Source organism: Adiantum capillus-veneris, chromosome 20, assembly GCF_014529385.1.
Source record: "Adiantum capillus-veneris isolate H3 chromosome 20, ASM1452938v2, whole genome shotgun sequence".
In the NCBI taxonomy this organism is placed as follows: domain Eukaryota; kingdom Viridiplantae; phylum Streptophyta; class Polypodiopsida; order Polypodiales; family Pteridaceae; genus Adiantum; species Adiantum capillus-veneris.
In genome coordinates this window covers 154,523,517-154,542,971 of record NC_140950.1, presented here as the reverse complement: position 1 = coordinate 154,542,971, position 19,455 = coordinate 154,523,517, and the positions used below count along the sequence as shown (strand labels likewise).

The window sequence follows — 19,455 nt, the reverse complement described above, 5'->3', positions numbered from 1 at the left end:
TGATTCAAACATGGACTGACATTCCAAAATGTCAACCCGACAAGCATTGCCGCCCTTGAGCCTATGGTGGTTTCCAAAAACCTCACATTGGCCTATATGCCATGCTTGGGAGCTCACCCATCATCCACACTCCTATCCTACAACACAAATGCCTTCCCTAATGCACTCTATGAAGCTTACACACACACACACACACACACACACACACACACACACACACACACACACACACACACACACACACATCCGGAATCCCAAATCCTCGTTTCTTCTAAGCAATGACAAGCTCAATTCACTCTCATTAAGCACAAGATTAAGATGATGTAGCACTAAAACATGACACCAAGAGAGGCAATGCACACTCCAAGTGAAAAGCAGGCTTAATCCCTCTTAGTCCCCACTCTAATCTACTCTTATTCCTACCCAAAATGCACAAGATTAGTTCACGGGGTGCAAGATCCATACATCTCATTACACGTTCTATTAACAATTCCTAGTCTACATCACACCTAATCTCCTAGATTTCATCCTACAACTTACTAGTCTTAGTGTCTGATTAAGAGTAACACGTTGCATGTGTAGTGGTTTCAACAATTGCTCAACCTCATCCTTGACATAAATTGTGAAGTAATGGAACTCAAACATATCTTTCCAAGCAGCATGCATTATGCATGCATTCTACCCATCATTCCCCCCCCCCCTAAGAAACCCAACATTGGGCTCTGATACTAGCTAAACGATCCCCTCCCCAGGGGGGTCTAGGAGAGAAGAGGCACGGTAATGGTGTTTCCACCCTCACCACTACTTCTGACCGGCTAAAATGCACAGCGAACTCTCCTGGAGAGATAGGCTCTCGCGCCCAGCCAATAATCCTAGAGTTAGGCTTGAGTTGGACTACACCCAAAGGCACCTAGCATCTAGTGCTACCCTTGGATGGGGTGAGACTATGAGATAGTGTGTGTGTGTGTGTGTGTGTGTGTGTGTGAGAGAGAGAGAGAGAGAGAGAGAGAGAGAGAGAGAGAGAGAGAGAGAGAGAGAGAGAGAGAGAGAGAGATAAGTGAAACACTCCTGCAACTCATACCCAAGTTATAACATGCTCAAACAATCAGTAGATTTGATTAGATCATGGTATATACAACGGTTATCATAAAAACTATTATCAACATGATATGTAGGAGATTAACCGGACCCGTGTGGGATCGAGCGATCCACCCATCCACCCTCTCCCCTAGGGATAGATGGAATCCCTCTTCTTATGAGTGAACCAGAACACCTACACCATGCCTTAAGAAACAGGAGCCATGGCTAGGCCGCTTCGCCTCAGTCCAAGGGCCCGACTCTGAAAGGATCCCAGATACCCATTGGTGGCAGGGTATCATGACCTACCACTGCGTTTAGGCAGCCTCACACACACCTCTCCGGGCACTAAATAGTCACCCAGCCAATGCTAACTTTTGCTAGGTCTCCCCTTGCCCAAACAAGGTAGCCTACATAGCATTCATGCTAGCTTTTGCGAGGTCTCCCCTTGCCCATACAAGGTAGCCTGCTTAGCTCATACATCGGGGACCCAGGACTCCCCTTGCCCAAACAAGGTAGCTTGCCTGCAATAAAATGTGGCGGGGACCCATGACTCACCTTGCCCATACAAGGTAGCCTGCTCGCACATGATATGCAATAGACTTTCATTCTGCCCCACCCAGGGAGGCTGCCACCATAATTCGACCAGTCAACGAACAAAGCAAACCACTCAACAAACTTATCAGTCCAAACACACACATGGTGAGGGTCAGGGTCTCATGAATCTGGAGTAAGCCTACCCATTCCTAGACTTAAACCATAAGGTTCAGTGTCTTCATAGAAATCAATCACTTCAAAACATCAAACTAAAGTTCACTTGACAATACCAATCATATTTTAACTTGCATCACAAAGTTTATGCATATAATACTCCTATGGTTGTCAAAATTTTGGCAGCATGACGGCATAAAGAAAAATATTCACCAAACACTTACTAGGCTTCACAAGCCCATGAAACATACTCACTTTGGGGCATCACGATCCCCATTAACCAAAATCATCGTAGGGCTTCACAAGCCCATACTTCTCATTCCCTTTTTAGCGGTAGAGGTCCAGGAAAAAAATTATACAGGGGGCATCTTCTTTGAAGATGGACATAAGCACCGATAACATTGACAGAGGCGGTTGTCAAGCACGCTTCTGCAGTTCCAGGCGAGACTGGAAGCTTCTGAGCAGAAAATTGCAGAGGGTGGCCGGGATAGAACAAGAAATCTGAAGTCGCAGCTACAGATTGTCAAGGAGGAGCTGGCAAAGGTGCAGGAGGACACTGAAAAGCAGCAGGCAAAGGTGCAGGAGGACACTGCAAAGCAGCAGGCAAAGCGGCAGGAGGAGTTGGCAAAGCAGGAGGAGAAAAATTCGAGTCTAGAACTTGATTATCAGGCCCTGAAAAAGGAATTTGAAGAAGAGAGGGCTAAACGAATGAAGGATGTTCAGTCACTGAAAGAGGGGCAGATTGCATTGCAACAAAAAGTGGATGAGAAGAACAATTTGTACGATACAGTGCGGGTGCTGAGTGCGACACTGAACGACTTAGAGCAATTAAGGCCAGTTGCATTACGGAAGTTCTGTGAGTTTGCCAGGTGGAAAATCCATCGGTACTTAGTCGCTAAAGGGTGCACAGAAGGTTGGATGGATAGGGGATGGAATTTCAATGGTTGGAATAGGATGGTTGCAGGGCTTGGGCAGAGTGAGTATTGGCAAGAAGTATTGTCGGCACAAGGGCTTCCCATGGATGCTCTACAGCTACTTAGGTACGGACCTGGAAGTTTGCAGAGCCAAGGCTCTGAAGCTGCACATGCAGGGGTTGACAATGATGCGAATTTGGACATTGAAATGGCATTGGGAAATGTGAAGGCTTATGCTAGGGCTGAAAGGCTGATCTGGAACTGTTGGCTGAAAATTGGTACTTTGATGACGACGACAACTGCGGTGTAAATGTTGAAAACTGAAAACGCTGGCTGATTTGCTATGCTGAAGGCTGGTGCTACTATAAGGGCTGGAATCTGCAACTGTGTCGACGATGACGACGACGACGAGGCTGAAAAATGCTAGGGCTGAAATCAAAAAATTGTCGTGATGGATGGCTTTCCGGTGAGGATCTGCTGCGAGAAAGGGGCGCCAGTACGCGGCGAGGTTAGGGAAACTGCTGTAAACCAAAAACGTTGGGCTGGTTGCTTGCTCAAAAATCGATAGGGTTGATCTGGCAAAAACGCTAGATCTGCTCTGCTTTCTGCTGAGAGGCTATTCTCTGCTCTGCTGCCAGATACTGCTAGCGAGGGTCAGCCCTCTTACAGGTGGATATTTTCGGACGGCAGAGTGACTTTGCCTTCTTCATGCGATGCTTATAACGGGTATGATCCTCGACACTGTCTGATTCGAACCTTTGGTTTGGTGTTGTTGGATTAGAGACTCAGAGGGCCATTAGTTAGGCAAGTGCATTTATATTGAGTGGGCTAGATGGGACAATGGCTCGGCACCCTCGTTTCTCAAATGGGCCATGCCAAGATTGATGGACGTATACTTTCTTGCTTAGCAGTATCATATCAGGCGAGGTATGGCCACTGGCATTGCAGAGATAGAGGATACCATTCCTGACCGTTGGAGGACTATTGAGCAGGTGGCCACTTAGGACGAGATGGTTGGTTTGGTGGGGCTACATTGAGGCCTTTGATCACTCGTTGCTTGCCTGTTTTGGGGATCTGATATTCAGAGTCTTGGATGATGGGAAGTTACATTTTGATCATGAGAGCTCTTCCGTGATGTCTCTCCCTTGGTCTTGTATTAAAGTTGTGGGATGGAGAGGGAAGCATTGTTCAGTTGACTCATTCATAGTATTGTCATACCTCTGTGAGTGATGCTTGTGGATTCGGGAGCATCGAACTCTCAATCATATCTCTTGGGATCTTGGCGAGCGGTGTTGTCCACCTAGTATCCACAAAGGTGCAGATACATCTGTGTTTTTCAGCAATGTGAGAGCGTATTTTATTAGCGTTTTAGCAAGCATAGGAGGCTGAACCATAACACCAAGCTAAGCAAGCAGTAGGACATTGATAAGGCCAAGAAAACACTCCAGAAACAGGTGCTTAGCAGGGCTGCAAGTGACCTGATAATTCAGCAATCACAGGGGCTCCAAAACGTGCGTTTCCAGCCGGGTATTGGGTGCAAGGGTTGGCTGTAAGGGAAGGGTACTCAGGAGGCTTGGTTAGGTGTTACTTGGGGGTGAGAAGTAGGTCTTTTAGTGTAGAAACAGGGATGGACAATAGGTACAAAGTGTATTGCGTTTTTGCCATCAAAGAAGGGCGAAGGGAAGTCTTTCGGTAGTGACCATCCAAGGAAAGCTACCATCAATAGTCATTAGGTATCGCCTTTTGTACACATTGAAACTACTGCAAGAATAAAGTAAATACCAATTCGGCAACGGTTTGGGGGTCCTTGAGAGGGTTAGTTGGGACCCCATCTGGTGTCGTCTCTCTGTTCTCTATCTCTCTCATATCTCTCTATTGAAGAAGTAAAGAAAAGTGCAAGTTCTCTTTTACATATCATCTTTGTATTTACATTGCTTCTGTTGCATCTTACATTGGTATCGGAGCTTCAGCTTTGAAGGAGATTCACTTCTAAAGAATTTTTTTTGCCAAGTATTGTGTTTCAGTGTTGTTTTGAGGACCTTGCCTCAGGGAAAGGCTCCCCTTGACTCAAGGAGAAAACTAGCCTGCTATTGTGGTAGAGCAGTGTGCCTCAAGCGTAGGAGAAAGCAGACATTGTATATGCAAGGTTGCGGTCGTGGTGCCTCGAGCGTAGGAGAAAGCAGACGTTGTATACGCAAGGTTGCAGTCGTGGTGCACCCACGGCAAGGGTAGATAGCCCCTAAGGTTGAAGCAACCTCGACGCACCTATCTCGTTCAGGGTCATGACTCGAAGGGGTATGGATACTTTCTCTACACTCATCATGGCACTGCCAGCACGCACGGACCATTGTCCTCTTCTCAAGGCACAACCTCTCCTCCTCCCCAAGTAGCGACTCCACCGACCATTGACCCAGTCATGCAACTGCTATTGGACACGATGGCTCGACTGGAACGTGGGGGAAGAACGGAAAGAAACTTCTTGAAAAAGCAAATAGAGAAACAGCTCGGCTCAAGGCCTAGGCAGACAAGGAGGTGGGATGCCACACGACTACTGGCTGCGGCAATCATTGAAGCAGTTAGGTTGCGAGCCGAGGCAGACAAAGAAACAGCTAGGTTGCAAGCAGAAACCATTCGTTTGCAGATGGAAGCTGATAAGGATGCAACCTTTACGGCTTGTTTTCAGGATATGTTCACAATGGTAAGTACTTGGACAAATTAGCAACCAGAATTGTTGAGGCCACCATAGCGCATGGGGCTCATCATCGACCCCTCTTCCGGAAGAGATCCAATGAAGTTGACGATAAGATGGAAGCTAGTGCTCTCTATCCATGGTTGCATCAATGTAATTGTTACTTTTTTGTTACCACCAAGAGAACCAATAGTAAAGTTTTGCTAGTGGCTATGTGGTTCTTGAAAGAAGGTTCAATAGTACCTCACGAAGTTTAAGGACCAAGGGACTTGTGAAGCACTGTGGTAAGGAGAAGATTTTGTCCATGAGTTTCCAAATTTGCTCGCAACCTACAGGAGGTGATGTAGATCAGACCAGCCTCAACTCAAGCAGGAGGCGATGTCACATGCACACTAGCTCTTGTGCTATGTGTACATACTATAAATACTTTTAAGAGCTTAGATTAAGGTAAACTTCCTAGGGGATTATGTCTAGAAATTTTGTGAGCATTTTTGGAGGACCAACATGATCGGACAGATCCATTAGTTAGTTGCATAACCCTCTATTGCATGCGATGTACAGGCTGTAGCCGGAGGTGGTTACGTAGTTGTGGGCTTTTGGCATAGTCATCATGTAGATTAGGTCTCTCTCTCTCTCTCTCTCTCTCTCTCTCTCTCTCTCTCTCTCTCAACCCTAGTAAAGTGTTTTTGTTTTTGAAACATGTCTTTTAATTTACTATTAATGTAGATTACGACGTATGTTCAATTTTGAATTGATTTATTGTGATTCCGTGTTACTTCCATCCACATGGCACATTTTGATTTAGATGTTTTGTGATGTATTGTTGACACCCAAAAGTTGAGAGACATACCGGCTCTAACCTCATGGTTAGTGTGGAGGTTGTAACTTGCCTTGAAAGTGATAATGCCATTCTAAATTCAAATAACACAGTCATTCAAATTTTTAATGTTTTGCTCGAATTTATTTTTGGAAGTGAGATATGGTGTGATTAGTTTCAAGTCCTCAATTTCAGTAAGCGTTATTTAGATGTGCGTGTCCATTACTTAATTTGTTGGTTTTATAAGGTAAGTTCTAATTAGGCACTAAATACAAACCCAGACCTATGTAACGGGCATGCCATAGTTGTTGTCCAAGCTATGTGTGATAAAGATGATGATCTTTCCCTTCTTGTTTAAACAAGTAGTGAAGTTAAGGTCGCATGTTGCCAAGTTTTCAAGTTCACGTTCATTTTGGTTATGCTTCAATTGCGAGGGGGAGTGCGGTTTCCCTTGTATGTCGTATGTTTTGATGTTCAATTGGGCTAAATTCTACTTTACACAATATGAAGGACCTCCCTCAAAAGAGCATAGAGTTCTATGAGCAATACATTAAAAATAACCCTTTTTGGACAGTGTCACTATGATGTAATATTGCTATGGGTATGCTACCCCAAGGGGTCAGGTCGCCTCTTCACCACCCAACCATGAGAAGAATGAGACTTGCCCCTCATTCCCAAACCGGCCGGTGTTGGTGTGTCGGTGGTATCTTCTTCATCGTCTTGGTCTCTCCACTCTGAGCTACAGAGAGGGTGTTAAAGTTTAGGCATCTCAAGTAGACTACCCAATGTGATGCCATTATTTTTTTTGGCTTTATGTGTTGGGAAGACCTCACCTTGAAGTCACAAACATAGTAGTAAAGAATGCCAATGGAACTATGGCTAAACCTATTGGGATGCTAAAAGATCTCAAGATCCAGGTCCTTGGACAAAGACATACCTTCATTGTCATGGATTTTGACAAACACCCTATGTCATACGAGATGATCTTAGGATGTCCTTTCATGAGGGAAGAAAAAATGGTATATGAATCCTCTAAAAATCACGTTTACTTATAGTTCCAAACTTTGTCATTCGAGGCAGTATCTCGACGCTATTTTGGGTCCTTGGCTTTATTTTTAATGGTTTTAGCCCGTCGACCATAGTACCGTAAGTTGCTATAACTTATAAAGTTCATGGCCCCTCCGAAAAGTTCTGAAGGTTGGAAAAATTTATCTGCATCTTTCCCTAGGGGTTGGACCTCCCCCTGTCTGGAGTCCGTCCATTCGGTCATGCCATCTTTAATGCTTTAATTTGGGCCCCTCAAAAAAGTTCTGAAGGTTGGTAAAACTTTATCTGCATCTTTCTCTAGGGGTTGGACCTCGGAGTCCGTCCAGTCGATCATGCCATGTCATCACTTTGTGACACTCCCACCCTTAGTGTCTTAAGGGGCATAAGCCATACAGAACCCATGACCACTTGCCAAAGAAGGAGGTGAAGGAAAGATGAAACCCGGCATGGGAACTGAAAAAATCAACGAAGGTGGAGGGAAATTTCTGGCGGGAACCTTTGCGAGAGCAGAGTACAAATTGTTAGACTTACACCACTCTACTGCTTCACTCAGGTCTAGGGCATACTTGTACGGCTAGTATGTCTTCGGGCTGGCCACCCATAGTCTAGGTTGTACCTGGTCCGATCGCCCGAGTTCGAGTTTGGGGCCGGCCGACCACCTTGTCCGGGCGTCCACATATATTTCCCATATATCATTTATTGTAGGGTCGTGGGGGATTATTTCCAAGCCTTGCCCTACCTACCCTTGGGCACCTATTTATAGGGCCAAGGGGATACCCACTTCCATCATCTGATCATTGTGTATTGGGTCTCTTGCTCATGGTAGTCATGGGGGGCTGATCGCCCCCTCTTCACCATCTTGCGTTTGTGGTCTACTGTCTCTCTCTCCCCTCTCCTCTCTCACGCTTCCACACACGCGCACTCTCACATGGCAATGGTATCAGAGCACATGGTATTAGAGCATCAGGCTCTTCATGTTGTGCGCATCCTCCGCATCAGGTTCCTCCTCCCGGGTACGTGATGATGGTTGAAAACGCTAGGAAGAAGAGGATGAAAATGCTAGGGTGTTGGTATTGCGGGTACTCATGCTGCAGGATACTTCTGCTGCTTCCTCTTGCCTTCTCAAGCGCCCCCAAGGGTTGCCGATATAGCACACACATGCTCTGTAATGTGCAGCGGAAGAAAAAGTGGTATGCTCAGGATGAATGCTCAATGATTTTACCCAAGGTTCCTTTTGCTTACGGAAGGGAGAGCCTTCCGCTACTTCTTGAGAGAAAGTGCAATGCCTAAAACAAGAGAGAATGCTAATGTGAATGGAAGTGCTGAGAATGAGAGAGAGAGAAGAGAGAAAGAAGATACGACACCAGATGGGGTCCCAAACCCCCTTCCAAGGGCTCCCCTCTCTCTTGCTAGAGAGGTATTTGCTTTAGATTGCACAAATCTTGTACACGGATCTATTATGCTGAATGCTGAAAATGCTATGTTGATGAGGATGATGTTGACGACGATCGTCACGGACACGACGATGTCGTCATGTCGACGACGATGCAGCGAAGATCTGCTGAATTTTACTAACGCTAGGGTTGAAAGGCTGATCTGGAAATGTTGGCTGAAAATTGGTACTTGACGACGACGACAGCGAAGATCTGCTGAATTTTACTAACGCTAGGGTTGAAAGGCTGATCTGGAAATGTTGGTTGAAAATTGGTACTTGACGACGACGACAACTGTGGTCTAAATGCTGAAAATTGAAAACGCTCGTTGATTTGCTATGTTGAAGGCTGGTGCTACTATAAGGGCTGAAATCTGCAACTGTGTCGACGACGACGACAAGGCTGAAAAATGCTAGGGTTTAAATCGAAAAATTGTCGTGATGGATGACTTTCCGGTCAGGATCTGCTGCGGGAAAGGGGCTCCAGTACGCGGCGAGGTTAGGGAAACTACTGTAAACCAAAAACGTTGGGCTGGTTGCTTGCTAAAAAAATGATAGGGCTGATCTGGCAAAAACGCTAGATCTGCTTTGCTTTCTGCTGAGAGGCTATGCTCTACTCTGCTGTCAGATATTGCTAGCGAGGGTCAGCCCTCTTACAGGTGGATATTTTTGGACGGCAGAGTGACTTTGCATTTATCTATCCCTTTGATTAGTATTTTAATCTCGATAAAAATAATCGTCTATAACACCTTTCATAGAAAAGTGTTCTAGTTGTATCTTATTCATAGTAATAGCCCCCATAGAGTTTTCCATAAGAAGATCTTTTAGAAATCCACTGAAGGTCCCATATACTTCTTACTATCGATGTTCATTTAGATTTTGACATGGATGGTTTATTGAGAAAGTGATCTTAAATCTAACATAAATTCATCCTTACTTATATTATATTTAGCATACACGAATGGTTTATTGAGAGAGTGATTCTAAAATTTGACATTAACTCTCTATGCGTAGAAAGAAGCTATACTCCTAATCGTCAATCCAATTAACTAAATAGATTGGTAGGAGAACATTATTCAAAACATTTATGTATTGTAGAATGAATGTTTTAGTTAATTCTCCTGTAAAACAATATTTTCTATATCTCCATGATGACTTTAGTTGTTATGCCTTCCATACTTTGCTGAATGAAGATCATCCATCCCTAAGTTTCTATAGAGTGTCTCCGAAATTATAACCTTGCAAACCTCGCATGTTGCCACATGTAAAACATTGTGTATCAGATAGTGCAAATGGAACTAATGGTTACATATTGATGTAAATCATTTTACTCATGTTGATAGACCAAATGAATCAGAAACACATTTGATGGTGGAACAATTTATAGAGAAATTGTGTTGTACATTTTCTTGAGCAAACAAACAGTAAGATAACCCATTGGAATATATTTGGCATTTGGGAGGGCGACACATGTGGAGATAAGCTCTTTTAGCAGCTCTCTCTCATGCACTTGTTCAATGATAATTGGTATCTTTGAAAACCGGATCATGTACCTCTTTCTAGCATCTCAAATTGATTATTAGCTTTTCTTGCTCTTCAAGTTGCAGGTTTTTCCTGAGGCTCCCCTGGCGATATCTTGCCGTTTAGGTGTGAAATTCTAAACATGCAGAAAAACATAACAGGTTGTAATTTATTGTTTCGCATCATTTTGGACGGAGCGAACATGTCTAAGCGTGTCTGAAAGGCTCCCACACATAACGAGATAGTTTCTCTATAAATTGGACGAGTTTTCACGCGAGAAAACTCTCTGTTTTCAGCAGGGAAGATGACTCATGACAAATTATACCAAGTTGGGAATTGTATTTGGGAAACTACAGGATGGGCATATCCAGTGGATTCTCTTTCCGCATATGCATTTATTGCCAGGTCCCAAGCTAATGAAGCCATAGTAAAAGAGAAGCATAAAAGGGATGAAGATATTGCAAGAACATCATAAAGAGTTACCAGATCTAGCAGTAAGCAAGATGATGGGCCTGCTTCCAAACCTACTCTTGAAGTGGTAATGGAAGAGGTTATAAGAAGCAAGGTAAGCCCAAGGGACCTTCTTATAAGCTAAAATCTAGTTTCAGGCAGGAAGAACCTCACGAGAAAATCGAAATTCCATAATGTATTATACCTGATAGTGAGGATGGGATTCCGCCAGTGGAAGAAGATTGACCTAAATATCTATGGGGAAAAGTAAGAGAGGCCAATTATGGGAGTGCAAGATTTAAATCAACTCCTGTTAAAGAAGTAGGGCTAGACAAATCTCCAGTGGATGTTGGATTCAAGGCACCATCTCTGGATGGAGATTGGGGTTCTGATATATCAGAATTGTCTAAACCTATAACCATCAGGACACTACCATCATATTTAGGGGATAATGAAGAAAGCTCGGTAGTGTGCAAAACTACAAAAATCAGTAGTGCAAAGCAAACATTGGAGGTGGAGAATCTCCACTCCATTTTGTGAACACCTATCCAATGTGCTCTCACCTTAGGAGAACTGCTTAAGATTCGTCCATACTTGTGGGTTGATCTTTAAAAAACCCTAGAGAAAGTGGGGATCATAGGAATAACTCCTGAACAATTAGAAGATATAAAGCCTGAATTGCATCAATCAAGGGTTCTTGAGTCAGTTCCTATGAATAAGGTAGGAGATTACTGGGAAGGGGAAGAACGGAACACTACTCTTGCTGTGAAATTCAATGATGAAGAAACAATTGCCATAGTTCAATAGTCATTTTTGGAGAGAAGTCTTCAAAAAGCTAGATACTACTCTGAGCTTGAGTACAATAGATCATCCGGAGTCTAATGGTCAAACCGAAAGACTTAACCAAATTCTAGAGGACATGTTGCATTCTTATGTATGTAAGAAGCAGGACTTGCTTCGACAAAGTGTGGGTGTCACGAATAAGAACGCGGGCTTTAGGTAAATCTGCAACGACTCAAGCTATTGTGTGCGGCGGTGTCTCGAAGACGGTCTAAATCTCAGAGCCGATCCTGGATAGTAGCGGGAGATGCTCTCTCCTCAAGCCGGAGAAGCACATCTACCCATCTGGGAAAGCAGACCAAGATGGGAAGATCCACTTCGTGAGAAGAATTTCAGAGGCAAGTTTGAAGCCATGGTGCCACTTTCCCTTATTACTTGGATGGCTAGTGGGATCTGTACGTCGATGATCTTTCCTACCTCTGAAAGAAGGCCAGCCTAAAGGAGGTCCCACACCTTGCCTCTTTTAGGTCGGGTGCCAGTAACTTTGAAGATGAGAGAGGTGGCCTGGTTGCTGTAAGGCTCACTTGCTTAGTAATCAAGAGAACAATAGGCTCTATGGGGCTGGGCAAGAGGGCTGCGAGTTTAGCTTGCTCGTCAATATAGATTTAAACAAACCAGCTCGCTCTAGCTTCTACACGTTTTGATTGTGGGCAAGATGTGCCTATAGGGAAGCCGCCTATCTGTTGCAACTGATAAAGAATGTGAATGCTCCTACTTTCCACCTTCTATCCTCCCTTTCCTCCTCTAGTCTCGCCTCTAGTTGTTGCTGAGTCCAAGCATATTTGTATTGTTAGCTTCCTCGTCAATATAGATTCAAACAAACCACCTCCCTCTAGCTTTTACATCTCTCGGTTGCGGGCAAGATGACACTAAAAGGGAACCGCCTATCTGTTGCTTCTATCGTTGCTATTCTAACAAATATCTTTCACTCAAACAGTCGATCTTTGTGTATGTAGTGACAATCTAGTTGTTGGATGCATCTGTGTTCTCTGTTATTCTTAATCCTCTGTGTGAAATTAGCAGGTAATTGAATTAGTACAACCCTCTACTGTGTACGAACATGTTATTCAATCCTCATGGGGTCAGTGAGAGACAAATGACACTGTCGCAACAGCCAACCTTGCGATCGAGGGTGGGAAATAGGTCTTTTAGTGTAGAAACAGGGATGGACAATAGGTACAAAGTGTATTGCGTTTTTGCCATCAAAGAAGGGCAAAGGGAAGTCTTTCGGTAGTGACCATCCAAGGAAAGCTACCATCAACAGTCATTAGGTATCGCCTTTTGTACACATTGAGACTATTGCAAGAATAAAGTAAATACCAATTCGGCAACGGTTTGGGGGTCCTTGAGAGGGTTAGTTGGGACCCCATCTGGTGTTGTCTCTCTGTTCTCTTTCTCTCTCATATCTCTCTATTGGAGAAGTAAAGAAAAGTGCAAGTTCTCTTTTAGATATCATCTTTGCATTTACATTGCTTCTGTTGCATCTTACATTGGTATCGGAGCTTCAGCTTTGAAGGAGATTCACTTCTAAAGAATTTTTTTTGCCAAGTATTGTGTTTCAGTGTTGTTTTGAGGACCTTGCCTCAGAGAAAGGCTCCCCTTGACTCAAGGAGAAAACTAGCCTGCCGTTGTGGTAGAGCGGTATGCCTCGAGCGTAGGAGAAAGCAGACATTATATACGCAAGGTTGCGGTCGTGGTGCACCCGCGGCAAGGGTAGATAGTCCCTAAGGCTGAAGCAACCTCGACGCACCTATCTCATTCAGGGTCATGACTCGAATGGGTATGGATACTTTCTCTACAGTCATCATGGCACTGCCAGCACACACAGACCGTTGTCCTCTTTTCAAGGCACAACCTCTCCTCCTCTCCAAGTAGCGACTCCACCGACCATTGACCCATTCATGCAACTGCTATTGGACACGATGGCTCGACTGGACCGTGGGGGAAGAACGGAAAGAAACTTCTTGAAAAAGTAGATAGAGAAACAACTTGGCTCAAGGACTAGGCAGACAAGGAGGTGGGATGCCACACGACTATAGGCTGCGGAAACCATTGAAGCAGTTAGATTGCTAGCCGAGGCAGACAAAGAAATAGCTAGGTTGCAAGCAAAAACCATTCGTTTGCAGATGGAAGCTGATAAGGATGCACCTTTATGGCTTGTTTTCAGGATATGTTCACAATGGTAAGTACTTGGACAAATTAGCGACTAGAATTGTTGAGGCCACCATAGCGCATGGGGCTCATCATCGACCCCTCTTCCGAAAGAGATCCAATTAAGTTGACAATAAGATGGAAGCTAGTGTTCTCTATCCATGGTTGCATCAATGTGAGGCTATACAAAGGCGAACCTAGAAGGGATGAGTTACCCCATCCGCTGGGGGGCTTTCTAGAGGCAATAGAGAGTACTCGGTTCAAACTCGTGCATCCTCTACAAAGAAGCAATGCCTCGTCGGAGCCACTTCTGCTCTCTAGTCGTAGCCAAACGAGTTGCAGACTCCTAGAAGAAGAAGCCACTAATCTTTGCAAAAACAGTGGACACTCTAGCAGCAGGGGTACCCTGCCTATCCAAGCTCTTTGTCCATAGTGTCAAAACCTACTCTTATAGCTTTGTATGCAGCAAGATCCTCTTTGGGATGTGTAGCGTGGCACTACCACTCCTCTGTGTGTCTGACACTGTAAGAATCACTGGCACATGGTCAAAAAAGGTGGTGCATGCTAGAATGCATACTGATCCTCCCCTATCAGAAAAGAGATCACTGGCATAAAAGCGGTCTATCCTTAATAGATTCCACCGCTCCCCCTCCCCCCTCCCACTCTACGGTCAAACCAAGAGAAAGAGAGGCTATCTCATGACGTACAAATCTTGCATGGTGCCATACATTGGAAATCCTCATGGTCATACATAGCTACTCCCAAGCTGTTAGCTCAGCTCTGTGCAATGTAGCATGGCTGCCTCTGTCTTGTTTGAGGGGTCCTCCAACATGTTGAAGTCCCCCCTCCCCCCTCACAAACCTCACTCTGCGTGAGGCAAGGAACCCACAATTTGTGTCCAAAACTCTACTCGACCACGAATGTCCAGTCCCCTGTGCAGGAGGAGGGTTGCAAGTTGGGTCAGGTGAAGAGACTGAGGCCTCAGTGGGGGAGGCGGGGGCAGAGGAGGGAGGAGAGGTGGGGCACATGAGGTGGGAGGGGGGGGGGGGGGGGGGGGGGGGGGGGGGGGGGGGGGGGGGGGGGGGGGGGCAGTGGGGGCAGAGTTACCAGGGAACGTCTCCAAGAGGGTTTGGAATGACAGAACGGCGTTTCGATCGGTTTGCAGGTGTAGGGAATGGCCCGGAACGATAAGGCGTTCCGACAGAACATACATCACCGGCACAACAGGGGGAAACGGGGCAGAAATGGCAGCGATGGTAAGAAAATGGTAGATTTTGGGTGTGTGTGTTTACTTATAAATTGCTCCCCCCTCACCCCTTTCCTTCACAAATGCAACAAGCCTCAAGGCTCTCTCTCTCTCTCTCTCTCTCTCTCAAGCCCTACCCTCAAGCTCTCAAGCTCTCTCTCTTGGGCTTGCCCTCAACTTTCAAGGCTTCAAGCTTTCTCCCCCTTGGTCTCAAGAAGTGAAGCCTCTCTCAAGCTCTCTATCTCAAGCATGCACTGTGTGTGTTGTGAATGTACTATGATCGCGCATCACCACATGACGCAATCAAGTCATAATAAGGTGGAATAGTCTTCAAATCATGTATTTTGTGAGTATTAGAGTCAAAAGACTCTAATACTACTTGCTTTCAAACACATAACGCTATAAATTGCATTATTTGGGTGTTTTTTATGCCTCTCGTTCCACGTTGGAACGGCTCGTATTTGTCCTCCCAAGTTTTCCATTGCGGTCCGGTACTTTGGTAGCCCATCAAGTATCTCCTCGGCCATTCCTGCGCTAGCATCAAGGACTCCTATTGCTGCCCATCATCGTCCTCATTGAGATATCCATTTTCAGCCCTTCATTCCTCTCACATCGGGAGCGCAAATCAGCCACACATCTTCTGCTTGGTGGCCAGCCCTAGTCCCACATCAAGACGGATCCAAACATGCATCTAATCAGCCTCGGAGGTGCTTCATTTGGAAGAGTTATTGCAACGACATTCCCCATTCGAGTTAGAAGCATTTGGATTGAGGTTGATAATCAGTCAGTTGACCTTGAGCCAGAAGAGGTAGGACATGATATTAATGCTCCTAATGAGGATGGACAGCCACGTGAATTGGCTAAAAATGATTTTCAGCAGCATGATAGAGCTAAAAATGAGTTGTCTTATGATGTAGAACCGTTGCCTGAGAATGTAGATCATTGGGTACTCATGTCAACTCATTTGAGAAGGCAACTGCATACAGAGATAAAAGTTCATTTATTTTTGTCTTTCTTATTGCAAATAGTTAACTTTTATGAAATTTCTCATAAGAGAAGTCTATTGTGGGTATGATGGTGATAAAGAGCAACGGAAATGTTGAAGTATGTTGATAGAGTGAGAGTTGCATTTCAATATATTATACTCATAGGGAGGTGAGGGTTAGCCATACAAAATTCCTTGCCTAGACTCAAATCAATTTCTTCCAATAACAACAATATCATGATTTGCTTGAGAGATGGATGTTACTTGGTTGTAAATCCATTGATTTAGGGTACGCTGTAATTCCATTGGGAGCTAACTCTATTGAAGGGGATCCCATGAACAGGATGAATCGAACCAAGTTCAGATCTATAGCCCACTTTAGTCTATGAAGATTGATCTCAATGGGATTAAAGCAACATGCTCAATGATGAAGGTACAACCTTGAGCCAAAAAGGTTGGTAGGTGTATCAATGCGTGTATTTAATAACACAATTACAAACAAACTCAAGTTGCTATAAATAGCTCATAAAACTCAAGCATCTAAGTGGAGGTGGAGTGAATAATGAAAAAAATCCTAACCTTTAACCTAAGTCTTTGATACAAATTGTGAGGCCCCCAACCTAAACGTTGGGGCGACTTAATAACTAGATCACCTTCTTGGTGGGATTGTGCTGATGACACCTTACTCCCATATAGAGAGGCAAGGATACAAACAACAAAAGGGACGAAGAACTCGATCTTGTTCAATTGTGGTTGTAAGGGTCTTACAACACAAGTTAGGTGAATAGCTCAAAGGTTATATGCATATAATCATTCTAATGATCTAAACAAGATAGAGATGGGCTTGCAGATGAGACTTTTTCAAATTAGACAAATTAAAAAGGTCTTTGATGCATTAAAGATCCACCAATTTTGCAATCTATACAAGGTAAAAATGTCATTTGGTCCACTACTTATCCAATCTAATCAAAATACAAAGGTCTTTGGTACATAGAAAACCTACCACTTGCCCGATTCAAACAAGGTAGAAAGGTCTTTGATGCATGGGAGATCCCCCATTTGTTCAATTTAGCTAAGATAGAAAGGTCTTTGATGCATGGGAGATACACCATTTGTCCAATTTATATAAGGTAGAAAGTTCTTTTGTGCATGGGAGATCCACCACTCTTCTAATTTAAACAAGCTTGGAAGAGCTAGATTCACCAATTTGCTAGTCAAATCTGCACTATTCAATCTAAACACAAATAGAAACATGTAGAAAGTTCTTTGATGCATGGGATATCCACCATTTGTCCAATTTAAATAAGGTAGAAAGTTCTTTGGTCCATAGGAGATCCACCACTTGTCCAATTGAAACAAGCTTGGAAGATCTAGATTCATCACTTGTCCAATTAATACAAGCTTTAAAGAGCTAGATTCACCACTTTACTAGTCAATTCCACCACTTATTCAATCTAAGTACAATAGAAATAGTTTTTTTATACATCACTTGGCCAATCAAATCCACCACTATGTACCACACAAACAAGCTAGAATGGACTTAAGCGCATGAGAGATCAACCGCTTGTCCAATATTGATAAGTTTAAAAGTGCTTTGGTGCATGGAGACCTACCAAGTATTCAATTTAGACAAATTATAAAAGGAATAAGTTCATGCACATCCACTATTTTGGCAATTAAACAAGCTACAAAGCACTTTGGTACATGGAACATTTAGCGCTTTGCCTTTTAGTTCCAACACTTGTCCAATCTATATAATTTACAAAGGGATTTGGTGTATTACAGATCGACCACTTTTCCAAGCATGACAAGGTCAAAAGGTATAGGTAAACCATTTGGCCATTCAAATCCACTAGTTGCCCATTTTGAAAGAGTGACCTCTTGTTTAATATAGAAAACTTGAAGGACTGGAACTCATTACTCTAATATTCAAATCCACTACTTGTTTAGTCTAAGAAAGATAGAGATGGGCTTGTCCATGGGAGATCCTTCACTTGGTAGAATGTTCTTTGGTGCACGTGTGATATCCACCACTTGTACCACCTAAACAAGGGAGAAGGTTGTTTTGGTCCACCACTTATCCAATATGGACAAGGTAGAAAGGTCGTTGATGCATGTATGTTCCACCTCTCATCCAATCTAAACAAGGCAGAAAATTATTTCAAAAATGGGAGATCCACCACTTGTCCAATTCGAAAAAAGTAAAATGGTCATTGGTGCATGGGAGATTGACCACTTGTCCAATATACCCACCATATGGTCATTCAAATCCGCCATTTATCTAATCTCCATAAGTCACAAATAGACTTGAGCATTGGGGATCCACCACTTGTCCAGTTTACACCAGCTACATCACTTGGCCAATCAAAGCTACCACTATATATGAGCCAAAAAAACTAAAACAAGCTCAGATGCAAGGGAGTTTTACCACTTTCTCAATGTTGATAAGTTACAAAGTGCTTTGATGTATGGAGCTCTACCACTTGTCAAATGTAGATAAATGACACTGAGAGTTTTAGTTCATACAAATCCACTACTTGTCCAATCTAGATAAGCTATAAAGGTCCCCACTTCTCCATTCATGACAAGGTTCAAAGGTCTAGATAAACTATTTGGCCATTTAGATCTATTACTTGCCCATTTATGCAAGGTAAAAATGGAATTGTGTGTAACATATCAATCTCTAGCTCAATTTAGATAGCTTGGAAGGGTTAGAATCCATCACTTTACCATTCAAATCCACTACTTGTTTACTCCAAACAAGTTAGATATAGGATTGTGTATGTGACATCCACCACTTTTTCAATCTAAACAAGGTAGTAGGTCTTGTGATCCACCATTTTTCCAATCTAAACAACATAAAAGTATCTTTGATTCATGGAAGATCGATCACTTGTCTAATCTAAATAACGTAGAAAGGTCTTTAGTGCATGGGAGATTGACCACTTGGCCAATATTGTTAGAAATATTTTTAGAATGAAAAATACACTCCTTGTCCACTTTGAATAGATTTTAAAGGGCTTTTGTGCATGCGATATATGCCATTTGGCTATTTAAACAAGATAAAAATGGGTTTGTATGTGGGAGATCCACCACTTGTCCAATCTACATTTCCATTATGAGGATGGCATGGTGATGAAACTTACATTCAAATTCACTTTTGAGTAGAAGTAATTCTTGTTAACTCAAATCATCTTGCTTCGTTTGAATTCATACAATCCTTTTGTACTCAAATTCAAAATATTCCACTTAAACTAATTCATTTTGCTTATGTTCAAAGTAAAATTCAAATTCAGAGTCAACTACAATAGAAGAAAGAAGATAGAGTTTAGATCCACCACTTGTCTTAACCATCCCACAATTCTAAGTGACTTAGTTAATAACTAATGAAATTAAGTTTGGACATCAACTATACACGACATTGACACTAAACAACTATTGGAATATTATTTAGAATATGATATGTATTATTATTAAAATAAAGATTTACTAAATCATCTTGATAAACTATCAACATTAAAAAATAGCAAGAGGCATACTTTGTTGACAAGGCAATGCTAATGTTTCCTATGCAT

The 19,455-nt window shown here is 43.2% G+C and overlaps 2 protein-coding genes across 2 annotated transcripts; both read left to right on the top strand.

Moving 5' to 3' along the window:
* The first annotated feature begins 2,028 nt into the window (after window positions 1-2,028).
* LOC147433435 (uncharacterized) lies at window positions 2,029-3,012 on the top strand. Its single transcript, XM_086492993.1, has 2 exons — window positions 2,029-2,121; window positions 2,197-3,012. Exons 1-2 carry the CDS (start codon window positions 2,029-2,031, stop codon window positions 3,010-3,012), a joined length of 909 nt encoding a protein of 302 aa, XP_086349119.1.
* A 2,082-nt stretch (window positions 3,013-5,094) lies between these two features.
* Window positions 5,095-6,180, top strand: LOC147433434 (uncharacterized). Its single transcript, XM_086492992.1, has one exon. It carries the CDS (start codon window positions 5,119-5,121, stop codon window positions 5,419-5,421), a length of 303 nt encoding a protein of 100 aa, XP_086349118.1. The 5' UTR covers window positions 5,095-5,118; the 3' UTR covers window positions 5,422-6,180.
* The last annotated feature ends 13,275 nt before the right edge of the window (window positions 6,181-19,455 follow it).

What these genes read in the sequence shown, in the direction of transcription:
- LOC147433435 (XM_086492993.1), top strand. Translation starts at nt 2,029, where the DNA reads ATGAAACATACTCACTTTGGGGCATCACGATCCCCATTAACCAAAATC. An exon ending in TTCTCATTCCCTTTTTAGCG is followed by an intron (nt 2,122 to 2,196) that starts GTAGAGGTCCAG and finishes TAACATTGACAG; the next exon opens with AGGCGGTTGTCAAGCACGCT.
- LOC147433434 (XM_086492992.1), top strand. Translation starts at nt 5,119, where the DNA reads ATGCAACTGCTATTGGACACGATGGCTCGACTGGAACGTGGGGGAAGA.